The 12674-nt window shown below is 39.6% G+C and overlaps 1 protein-coding gene across 6 annotated transcripts in view; it reads right to left on the reverse strand.

The window, feature by feature from the left end:
• The window catches only part of BAZ1A (bromodomain adjacent to zinc finger domain 1A), a 97840-nt gene that overhangs the window by 36310 nt on the left and 48856 nt on the right, over window positions 1-12674 (reverse strand). For 3 of the 6 annotated variants that reach the window (XM_078392322.1, XM_078392315.1, XM_078392334.1), the window contains exons 13-17: window positions 5706-5801; window positions 5357-5581; window positions 3296-3461; window positions 1618-1728; window positions 425-549 (exon numbers count right to left, since the gene is read on the reverse strand). In XM_078392322.1, coding sequence (XP_078248448.1) covers window positions 425-549; window positions 1618-1728; window positions 3296-3461; window positions 5357-5581; window positions 5706-5801 — 723 coding nt within the window. Of the gene's footprint in view, window positions 1-424; window positions 550-1616; window positions 1729-3295; window positions 3462-5356; window positions 5582-5705; window positions 5802-12674 lie in introns of all 6 variants that reach the window. The other 3 variants (XM_078392333.1, XM_078392327.1, XM_078392318.1) reach the window with 2 other exon arrangements.

Consider the following 12674-nt stretch of genomic DNA (forward strand, 5'->3'; position numbering starts at 1 on the left):
GTACTTTTGTCTGAAAGCCCCTGTGCTTGTATGAGCCTTATGGTTTCAAAGATTGAAATAAACCAGATAGCAACTTAAGAAAGAAAAAAGATGTGCTAATGTAACAAGGGTACAAAAATAAACATACTGTCTACCCCCACCTCACCACTTTTGAAACAAGTTTAATCAGAAAAAGGTATGCCTCTGATATTTGAAAGTAGATTTTGTACTTTGGATCCAAGCACTAATAATCCACCAAAAATTAATCTCCATGATGGAAAATGGTTCTAGGTAAAGGAGTCTTAAGTACAGAATCAGATGAATGGAATAATTTATCCATCTAACCTGATTCAAGCGCCCACTGACAGGATGAAAAACCAAGCTGTACTGAAGTATCAGTTCTAATCTTCCTCTTCTCTATACCTGTAAAAATACATGAATTTACCTCCTCTTTTCTTTTTGTTCAGTACTACATCATCTTCATCATCTGTTATACCCTCTAGATCTTGTTCCTTTGTTTCAGCTTCTTTGCTCTCTGTACTTATATCAAGCTCTTCTTCTTCTTCTTCCCTGATAGAACAATCATAACAAAAAACTAGAGAACAAGCTCAAAGAATGAGATACCTGCACAGCATACTGTGCAGCTGTAAAGTTGCATGTCAATCATCTGCACATCACATTTAAAGAAAAACAAACAAACAGAAAAATTAGGGTCTTGCAATAGTACAATATATTGGTAAGTGGACGGAAATGTTTTACAGTGCCCACATTAGCACATTTACTGGGGAAAGAAATACATTATTCTAAGCTTATTCTGGTCAGTTAGTTCCTCAAATATTTTATATTACAAGTACATACAGACACATATACTGCATTATGTTACATATGAACATATTTTATATCTGCTTTAATATTTATGCCACTTATAATATAAAATAGGATATACAGACTAGTATCCAATGTTTCTATTTATAGAACTGCTTCTGTTTGCAGAACTGGGTGGGCAATTCCCGCCCACTGCCCTCTGAGTGCTCCTAAGGGCTGGAGAATCCTCTAGGACTGTTTTTTAGGCAATGCCAAAGACCATAAGAGACACTAGGAGGTAGAGGACAAAACTGTTATCATTCTGGTGGATGGACACCACCGTGATGTTGGGTATAGGCCATATTTAGTTACTTTTGCACTTTATTGTCCTTGAAGCATATTCAGTGAATGTTGCTGATGAGAGTGTGAGGTAATACGGGAAGTCTTTATACTGATGGAAAGATAAATTTACTCTGGTAGTATACACAGTAAAAGTACCATTATCACTTATACGTGTGAAACTATAAATTTGCCTGGCCTCTTCACTGGGAACGTTCAAATGATTACTAAAACATGGCTGTTTAGACAACCCCTCCCAAACGCTAAAACATCTTAATACAGTGGTGCTTTTAATAACTATACATTCAACCCTTCACCATGCCTTTATTATTTTATTTTCATTACCGTTGCAATTTGTTTTAAGTTGTTAATAGGTTATTCTTGGGTTGTTGTTTTATAATGATGGTATTTATAAACCACCCAGAGTGGCCTTGGTAGCCAGATGGGCAGTACAAAAATAAAAATAAATAAATAAATAATAACAATTGATCCTACCCAATAGACAAATCTACAATAGGATTTTTCTGTTGTTCTTTCAGTTTCTCCTGTTTCTCTTTCATCTTTTGTTCTTGCTCTTTTAATCGTTCTTCTTTCCTCTTGCGGATTCTGAAATTATGTAAACAGCCTGTTATCATGCAGTACCTTGAAGTACTTCCTGTGACCACATTTCTCAGTTGAAAACAGTGAAGATGCCTGCCTGAGTAAACTCATTTGTGAAGACAAAATTTTGGTTCAGGACCACAGTACAGTGGGGGATCTACTTAAGAACTTAATCCGTATTGGAAGGTGGTTCTCAAGTGGAAAAGTTCTTATGTAGAATCTGCATTTCCCATAGGAATGCATTGAAAACCATTTAATCCGTATCTGCTCTTTTCCGTCCATAGAAACTAATGGGAATCTGCTATTCCGTCTTGTACCACTAGAGGGGGATTTTTTCTTTTTTTCCCCTTAGGTCAGGGAACAGCGTTAAAAGCACTTCTGATGAAGCTAATTTTGAAGCAATGGACTGAAAACCAATTAATCCGTTCTGGCTGTTTTTTTAATGTAGAGGTGCGTTCGTACATTGAAGCATTAGTTCCCAAAGGAACTAATGCAAAGCTGGTTAATACGTACTCTACCACTAGGGGGAGAACTTTTTTTTAACCTAAGATGACCTAAGGTTAAAAAAAGAGCAGGAAAGTTTTTTTTTTCCTGTTCTTATCTGGATGTTTGTTCTCAAGTAGAAGCAAAATTTAGCAAATGGAGCTGTTCTTAAGTGGAATTGTTCTTAAGTAGGGACGTTCTTAAGTAGAGACCCCACTGTATATAATAAATACTGCTTTAAAAATTATAGCTGATTTCATCATTTAAATGGAAAAGAGAGTAGGTCAGTGGCAGACCACATTCTCTCTCTGCAGAAGGCTCCACTTTCTGTAGCACCTCCAACTGGGGAAGTATGAAAAAAAGTCCTGCCTAAAACTCTGGAAAGTGACTGCGATGCGTTATAGGCAATAGAGTGAATTAGACAGAATAACAGCCTGATTCAGTATATGGCAGTTTCCTGTGTTTTCAAGGTAGCTCATTAATTCAAAATTACAGTTTTATACTGGAAATTTTTAAAACAAATAAAATTACTCTTTGAAATAAGGATAATCAAACTAGAAATCAATATATTTATTTTTCTAAACTAAGTAATGATGAAAGAATATAGGCATTATAGAGCACGGGTCCCCAACCTTTTTAACCCTGTGGACTGTTCGGGGAAGGCAGGGGCACCCCATCACACTCGCACAAATGCCCGAAGGAGTAGAAGGGTGCTTGTGCGGGCGCATGCGCAAATGGCAGTGCAGCACTCATGCGGGCGATTGTGTGCATGCACGAACAGTGGTGCAGTGCTCGTGCTGGCACATGCGCAAATGGTGGTGCAGTGCTTGCATGCATGTGCAAAAGGGTAGGGGCAGTTGTATGGGTGCTGGCGCGCATGCACAAAGGGGCTGTGCGGGGGGAGTGCATGTGGGGTGGGTGGGAGGTCTGTCTCCGCGGCCGGTCTGGCTCAGGCCACGGACTGGGACTGGGCCGCGGACTGAGGACCTATGTTATAGAGGATCCTATATTTTATGTTGGCTTTTTTTCATTTTGGAAAGAGTTGTAACTTAGCTTTATCATAGGCATGTTTAGTCTTTTAGTTTCTCACCTTGCTGCTGCAGCTTCTCTTTCTTTACGATGTTGTTCTGCTTTTAACTCTCTGAATTCCTGTTTTGCCTGTCGCAATACATCAACAGAGTCCTCAATGAAGTCTCGAGTAGAAACAAGAGTCAGAAGTTTCCCACAGAGGGCATGAAGAATCTTCATCTTCTCTCCTAATAAATTAATATTTATGTATTCATTCATTCATTCATTCATTCACTTACTCATTCTACCCTGCCCATCCAGTGGCCAGCCACTACTCTGAGTGGTTTACATTAGAAGAATACATAAAATAAAACATAGAAAAAGAAGCATCTTACCCACATAATCTCATGTCACAAACATGTAAATCCCGATTTTAAGATGGCGATGACAATAAAATCAGTTTAACTAATGAAAATTAACTATTAAATAATTAAATAGGAAGCAGGTTGTCAAAGATTGGCTAAAGAGCAATGTTTGTATTTGTCTTCTGTTTGCCAGGAAATAATAAATAAATTACAAAATTAGAATTAAAAAATTAACAAAAACAACTGGAAAAAAGAAAAATAATAACTATAATAACTAGCAACACAATTTTTTAAAAAAGTTGTTAATTACATATTGGGTCAACTGTACCATACCAGCCAACCCTGTGAGATGTAAAATATCCCATAAAATGAACAAGTCCTCAGGTCCAAACAGTCGGTGGAAGCAGGTCGCACAAAGTCAAATCACTAAATCCAGAAGGCAGTACAGTCTCATTGTCAAGACTAATTCCTCATATATCTGATTTTTCTCCATTTCCTAAGCCAACTTCAGAAACCTACACATACATACTCCACAGTCTATAATTCCACAGTCTACCATTTTGTCATAGTTCTTCACCATCAATCATGTACCAGTCTAATCACTATGCCAGAAAGCCCTCCATAACGTCATCTGTCCCAAAAGCCATTCTGCACAAATTCCCAGCCTTTTTCTTGCTAAACCTCTCAGCCTCCAAGATCTTGCACTCTGGTCTCAGGTACTGCCATCTAGCTACCTGTGGCCGCTGACGGCTGCTAATGCTACTGCTTCTCAAACTTCAGATCCAGGCACTCTCTCGGCCTGATGGAAGAACGAAGAAGAAGAAAAAGAAGAAGAAGTAATGCGTAACATGAACGCAATGCATTACCATCTTGGGTGGGAAAAAAGTTCATGCTTTATTGCACAAGGCAAAAGTCACACTCTGAAATTTCAGTTGGCCCCATCAAAGAAGGAAGATCTATGCAGAAGTGATAACTCATTATGTAGCACAGACAGTTGAGATGACATAAGCCTAAAATTGTATTATCAATTTCCCAATCAACTGGAGCAAGAGTACTGTAGTCTTAACAGTAGACTTGATGATGATGATGATGATGCAGCATTTCTCCCAGCAAGGGACCCAAGTGGCTCACAACATTAAAATTCACACAAACATGATAACCAAGCTGTTGTTTAGTAATGCACATAGGAACTTTTTGTAAAGTATTTGCTTGTCTACATAAAGGTCAGATGCATGTAACTACAATTCACAAAAGAATTTTTGGGCTTATGTCCATTAAATATTACTCACTTCCCTCCAGCTTATATGCCATAGAGAAAGCTACTATTAAAACTGTTGAGAATTTCAAAAGCTGTTTGTGATATGGCACTGGGAATTCAAAAATGCTAATACAATAGCTAAAAATCCCACTGTACTTACCCAAACACTTGAAGACCCCTAAAGGTAGCTCCCTGGATCAGAGACAGTGATTCTTAAGAGTGGAGACATAAAATCTTGGTGGAAACAAAGTTTAAGAAGTACCAGCCGAACCACAGTCTTTAGTCATAACTTCATATCCAGTGTTATGCTCAACATTCTTATACAGCTATATGTGACCTGTCTAACTGTGACACCTTTTTGGACAATGTAAGCTGTAACTCTCCAAAATTTGTACTGCTGTGTTAAACCATTAAAAATTATGCAAGACACTCAAAAACATCTGTGACTTTATCTTAGCAAATCTTTCTTATTTTGAGAACCTCTGCCATGTAAGTGGACAAGTTTGTTTTGCTCTGTTACCTGGTGATAAATCATAGACCGAGGTATATGAGAGTTTCTTCAACAGCCCAGGATAACTCAGTCTGAGCTCCATGCAAGCATCATCTGTAGCATCAAACCCTCCTCGCTTCTGGTAACGATATTTTGCATTGGCTGATGTTACATCTGCACCTGATGCTAGGATATGAAGTCTAAGAATCTCAGAAAGTGTGCAGCTATCAAGATCCAAGTTTTTCAAATTGCAACCTACAGTTAACAACAGAATGAGGTTAGGTTATTTGGCTTATAAGGATATTTTAAAACAATGTAAATTATACTTTTTGTAAATTATAGCAAAACAACATAACAAAAAATTGAAACCCACACATACCCTGATGTAACTGGGGCCAGGCAGCTGCCAAAGTTGCAACTGCAGATAGAGCAGATTTTGTGGGGTCTGCATCTTCATCCAAAGCCTCTGTTAAATCTTTAAGGAAATAAAGACTTTATTCTAGTGTAAATTAACACTTACATTTGGGAAGTGAAGCAAGAAAGCAAGGAAGCCTTTTCTAAGCAAAGCAGCGCAGAGACAACATATAAATTCAATATTCGGGTATGCTGCAGAACAACAAACAAATGCATACTATCTAAAGCCAGATGATGCATGCAACAGCCATTAAAAGCTTCTTCCACCACACACAAGTTGCCTGCAAGATCACAAATGCACACATGCAAAGGAAGATAAAGCCCAAAAATAATCTTGCAAAAGGAGGTTTAATGAAAGTAGTCAGAGAGCATCCCGCTACTTCTACACCTTAAAATTAGAAGCACAATATTAACAGGCACAAATACCAAAGCTGGCAACCATTCAGTGCTAATTTGCTACACTGCACAAATGATTCCATATTCCACACAGTTGATGCACACCAGGTCTAAAGCAAATTCAGGCACTTGAGACGCGGCAGCAACATAATCCAGAGGGACAAACAAAGAAATGTCCAAACATCATACTTAAATAATTGATGAGACAGCAATACCTTTTGGGGAACACAAATACTAGCTAGGATATGATTCACCATCAGTGAATCTGTACAATGTATGTTGCATCCCCATCAAGGAACGATGACCACTTTCACACATGCAGGTTTTAAACAATCTTAGACTTCACCTGTTCTTATGGTAGGAAGTAACAGGTATTCCTTTTTAAAGAATACATTACTTATTTCTGAACTATTTATTTATTAAATCTGCAGACTGAAATTCATTCTTTCCACATCTACCCAGGAAGAGTGACTTGATTTTTCATTTATTTGCTGAACTTAAACATTAAATACTGTGATGGTTCATTTGCTGGGGGGTCAGTCACACGCAATAAAGGCTGAGACGGGTTAAACAATCCAACAGGTTCAGTATTTATTGGAACATTAACGTTAACAGGAAGTTTACTCAACCATATTTAACTTCTCTTGGGCCTCCGTTCTAGGGCGCAAGGGTGTCCACAAACTTCCCAAAAAGGGGTTAGTCTCTTCTGCAGTCCAAGGACCAGATACATCCTTCAGTGGTCCTCCAGCTTCAGGAATACCATCACTCGGGAGAATCAAGGGAAGGGTTTCTTCATCGCCGCTCCAGCCCCATAGGGACGACTCTTCTCCGGGGCCTTCCAACCAGGGTCCGGGTAAATACCCATCTTCCGCAATTCCTCCATATGCCATGCCTTTTTCCTTTCTATCTCCCTCAGCACCGCCTCTCTCTCCTCTCGCAACTTACGCCTCCAGTCCTTAGCTTCTGTTTCCCCCCAATAAGAGGGTCGGGGTTTCAGACCTTGTCTCCTTCTTCTCTCCGCCTCCCCATGCAGCACCCTCACCTGCTCCCACTTGCCGGTCCACGGATCTTCCACCCAGATCCATTCCCAGCCACCTGGGATCTCTTCCCGCTTTCCCCTTATATCCCCGGCGGCTGCCTCTATCTCCTCCCTCCCTTTTCCCACCGAAACCTTCTCCCCCTTTGGTGTCAGGGTTAACTCTTTCAGCACGTGAGTTAAGTCTCGGGTATCTACCCCAATCTCTTGGGTTCGAGATTCTTCAGGTATCACTCCTAATCCCTCAGTATCAACCTGCTTATCCTCGCGACGGGGTGGAGAAGGAGGGGGTGAGGTTTGGGTAATTTGGGTCCGCGACGGGAGCGACGGTACTCCTACATAGGCCTCCTGTACGGGGGCCTCACAAATACAAAGACTCTTTCCGAACTCTGCTGATACAATGGTCAATGAACTTACTACCTTCTGCTTGTATTCAAGTCAAAGTTGCCTAATGATATGAAATAAACTACAACACAAAACTAGATACATGGTCAGTATGTAAGATACTTGTTGCTCATAATTGTTCCAACTTAACACTGCAGTTGGTGCATATGATACCACATACTGGAGCACCTTATCCAAGAAGAGAATACTGGAAACTGACTTGGAATGTTAATTTATGTTGGGATTCAAGACGGCTTTGAAAATATAAATGTCATAATATCTCATTTGGGTTTGACAGAATTTTTCTCTCCTTAAAGAGACATTAGCCACTCTCCTGACCCATTTAGCCAGTCCTTCTGCCACAGCTTTCATTCACCAGCATCAAGTATATGTTTGGTAGGTTTTACCTCCCCAAGAATATATCCAGATCAGCTGGTGAAACTGGACAAAACCCATTGCAATTGGACAACTACTAAAGCCCATCTTAACTCCAAATTTTTCTGGATAACACTGATTATATAGACCTACTTCAGATATTTTCAGATTCAATACTATGAATCACCATATTCTTCTGAAACACCCAACTGGAGCATCACAGTCCTTAATGTTTCCTAGAAAACCTGTTCCATAATGCATTGCTGGGGGACTACTATTTGATATTTTGGTCACTGGACTATGTTATTCTTCATGGTCTTATTCTGTCTCCCTTCTTATTTAATATTTTAATAAAAGTTCTGAGAGACTGTCAAGGATTTTTAAGTTGGTTACCCCATCAAGGATTTTTAAGTTGGTTAAATACCATCTAATTCCCTTAAAATCCAGGAAGCTGTTAATGCCCATAACAATCCAATGGACTGCATGAGAGTGTACAATCTGAAACTCAATCTAGACAGAGATGCTCTTGGTCAGAAGAAAGACAGACCAATTCCATAGGGTTTAATCAATTTTGTATAGAGTTGCATTTGCCTTTAAAAACTGGATTTGTACTTTAGGGTTAACACGTTTATCTAGGTCTTGATGTTGGCCACAGACCTTTTAGTGACCCAATACTGGTGTGACAACCATGACTTCCTTAAAATACCTGATTCCCCCACCATGATACTAGTTTAGTAAAATCTCATTTGGATTACTAAAATGTGCCCTTGAAGATTATTTGGAAACCAGCCTATTCATAATGCCACAGCCAGCCCAGTGACTGGGGTTTGCTATTGGAGAATATATGACACATAAGTATCAATTTTTTTTATTTATTTATTTATTTATTTATTTATTTATTTATTTATTTATTTATTTATTTATTTATTTATTTATTTATTTATTTTATACCCCACCCATCTGGTCTATACGACCACTCTAGGCAGCTTACAACATAACATAAGCATTAAAACCAAGAATATTATATAAAACATCCAATAGGAAATTTCAATACAAAATGAAGAGGAAATAAATAAAGAGAGTGAGAAAATAAAATCAAGTACTGACAGGAGGGAAGGCTTGAACGTACAACCATGTTTTTAATTGGCTTTTAAAAGTACCCAGCATAGGGGCCGCTTGGATCTCCGGGGGGAGGTTGTTCCAGAGGCGAGGAGCCACCGCCGAGAAGGCCCGGTTTTGTGTCTTTTCCTTCCGGGCCTCTCTCAGCATCAGGCTCCTCAGCCTCCCCTCCTGACTCGCGCGGGTGATCTGGGTAGAACTTGGTGGGAGTAGGAGTTCCGCCAAATATCGAGGTCCTAAACCGTTTAGGGCTTTATAAGTTTATAAATCAAAAGTTCCACTTGTTCTTGATCAAATCAAAGTACAAGTTATAAAGCTCTACATCAGTGGTCCCCAACTTTTTTGACACCACGGATCAGTTGAGGGAAGCCGGGGCACTCGCACACATGCACGAAGGGGCAGGATGCTCGGGGGCATGCATGCAAGCACATGTGCATGTACAAAGGGGTAGGGGTGCATGTGCACTCATGCAAAGGGGCTGTGCGTGCGGGGTGTGTGGGAGAGCTGTCTCCTCGGCCCAGTCCACAGGCCGGCACCGGGCTGTGGAACAGGCCTTGAGGACCTCTGCTCTACATGACATGACCACACTGCCTAAAGGACAAGCCCAATATTATCTTCTACAATATGACTCTGAGCAAAGTCTGCCAGAAATTTACAGGCACCAAACTTTGCATTACCTCACATCTGAGGCCTGATTATTCCACTCCCAGTGTTTCAACTTTATGTTAAATAGATACATGCAGATATCATCTGAAGAGCATATTATCAGGTCATCTTAGGCTACTGATTAGTCTGTATGACTTTCCAACTCTTCTGTCAACACCCCTTTCCTTTAACAATACCCTTAACAGCTGGACTCCACACCCCCATGGAAATGTTTGAGTGTGAAAGCTATTGTCTCTGAGATACTGACTAAAAGAACTAAAATTTGAACTAAAATTAAACTCTCCCATGATCCAGAGTTTCAGATACTACCTTCCCCCTCACTCCTGCTCCAAAAAACAATTGCAAAATGCTTGGAAGATTTTCCCTTAGGACTTTGATCATGCAAAAGCAAAGTTTATTCAGTTTATTCTATGCTTAACTTTATTTTTACCTCACTATTAAATATAGAATTATATTATTTTGCCTTTTATAAGATTAGTCTTACTCATGTGCTAGAATTCATGAGATGTTCCTTAGGTTGGTTTTTAGGGAACTTAAAGAAGGGCCTGTAAACAGATTGTTCTTCTTTGTAAATAAACATTCAAAGTACTTCCAGATCAAGTGCTCCTGGTTCACAAATAAAAAGCATTGCTCGACAATTTCATCATTTTTCTTACTAGAATTTCTCTGGTAAGAAAAAAGATAGAAGAAAGAAACAGAAAACATGGGACAGCTGCAAATGGAAGACAATATCTGGACTTTCTGAATCACCACAAATATGGTAATTGTACCTAGGGAGTAAAAAAAATCCCACCTGGAAGCCTCATCAAAATCTACTGTAATTCTCCTTTGTGTTCAGGATTAGACAATATTAAATATTTCTGGATACTGGTAATGAATATCCCAAAGCAAACAACTATGATGTTGAAAAGAGAAATGAACTGGATAATGGGATTACGAACACTGCCTGAACAAAGAATGAGAATGTATAATGGCACTATTTTTTCACACACTCCTTAGACTCAGGAAACCAGCTTTTAGATTGCTCACTATGATTCTGGAAAAAAGCTACAGTAAGATACCCTGTATAAATAAAAGACCTTCTGTCATGTGATATCATCACATGACAGAAACAATTGCTCCTTGTCCTAGTCACTGGAGCCCTGGAAAACAAACCTGTCCCCTCTTCAACATGGTATCCTTTCAAATCGCTATCATGTCCCCTCTCAACCTTTTTGTAAGGCTAAACATTCCCAACTTCCTAAGCCGCTCCTCGTAGGACATTGCTTCCAGACCTTTAACCATTTTAGTCGCCCTCCTCTGGACACGTTCCAGGTTGTAAACATCCTTTTTGAAGGATCCTTATAATATATAGGATAAATGATTTTAGTATGGTTATCTCAATGTCCTTTTAATGTACTACCAGGGCAACTTTTTTTTCCTTTTCTGAATACTCCCTAAAGAAGGCTACATATTGATTGGGCTGAAATGTGTTGGGCAGCTTTTTAAATACAATAAACACATTTTAAACAACATTTTGATATTGTCTCTCCCTCACATTTGGGTTTGAATTCATGTAACATGTACTCCACTTACATTGTTAAAATGTAAAAAGCAAAAGTATTGAAAACTGTTAACATAATACATTTTATGAAAATCAAAACAAAAGTACTGTGGCACCTTAAAGATTAAAGCCAGTATTTTGTTTAATATTTACACACTTTTTAAAAATTTTCAAAATAAAAACAAATACTGTACAAAAACACAAAATACTTACTATACACTCTAAACCACCGTGCACCCCATACCCACAGGACAGCTTGGAACAATACTTTTAATACGAACTTCCTTTACAAAATTGTATTGTTATTTAAAGGCTTTCCCCTTTCCTTTCACTAATACAAATTCAACAAATCTACCCCAAATAGCATAAAAAATATTTGAACTTATTTCCCCTCTTTTCATATCCAGTTCAGTAGTCAATTTATCATTTAATGCAATGTCCCATACTGCATTATAACAATCTTCCAATTTAATATAATTTTTATCTTTCCAGAATCTAGCTATTAATATTCTAGCACTTGTCATAAAATTGGAAATCAATTCCTTTGAACAATAATCAAGTTCTATCTTTTCAAAAATTGACAACAAAGGAATTTTAGAATTGAATTCAATATCTTTTCCAAATATATCACGTATTTCCTTAAAAATCAGTTTCCAAAATTTCTGAATCCATTTACACTCCCACCACATATGATAATTGTGAAGGCAGAGACTTAGGACATGAAGTCCTGCTAGGAGTGCCGTCTCTCCCTAGAATCTCGAGGGAGATACAGACTACTCCGCCGCCTACCCCACCCCGAATGGTACATCAGGGGACAGACACTCGGGACTTGGAGGACCACCAGAGGAGAGAAAGAAGGAGGCATCAAGGAGTAGATACCTGAGACCTTGAAGTGGGTTTGAAGGGGTTAAGTATCTCCACCCAGACCGAGACAATTTTGGCGGAAAAGCGAGAGGAGGAGCGGTCTGTGGTGGAGGCGGGAGCAGGGGATATAAGTACGACCCGGGACAATATACCGGGGGGTTGGGAGATGATATGGTTGCAAGATCCCTGGACGGGAAACTGGGAGCAAGACCAGGTGCCCAAAGAAAAAGCTGAGAACCGGAGAAGAAAAGGGTTGCCCCAATGCCCTTATTGGGAGGAATCGGAGACTAAGAAGTGACGGCAGTGCCTCAGAGAAGAAAAGGAGGCGATTGCGAGAGAGCCTGAGGCAAAGCGGACATGGCATCTGGAGGAGCTCCGGAAGATGGGGTGTTACCTGGGCCATGAGACCCCCAGCCGAGAGAGGAATCCCCGTTATGGGGATGGTCGGGGGATGAAGAAACCCTTCCGTTACTGAGTAGGGAGGTGACGGAGCTGGACATTCAAGAACCTGAGAGACTTTTGGCAGGTCCCTGGGACTTGAAACCTCAGAA

This window comes from Pogona vitticeps, chromosome 1, assembly GCF_051106095.1.
Source record: "Pogona vitticeps strain Pit_001003342236 chromosome 1, PviZW2.1, whole genome shotgun sequence".
In the NCBI taxonomy this organism is placed as follows: domain Eukaryota; kingdom Metazoa; phylum Chordata; class Lepidosauria; order Squamata; family Agamidae; genus Pogona; species Pogona vitticeps.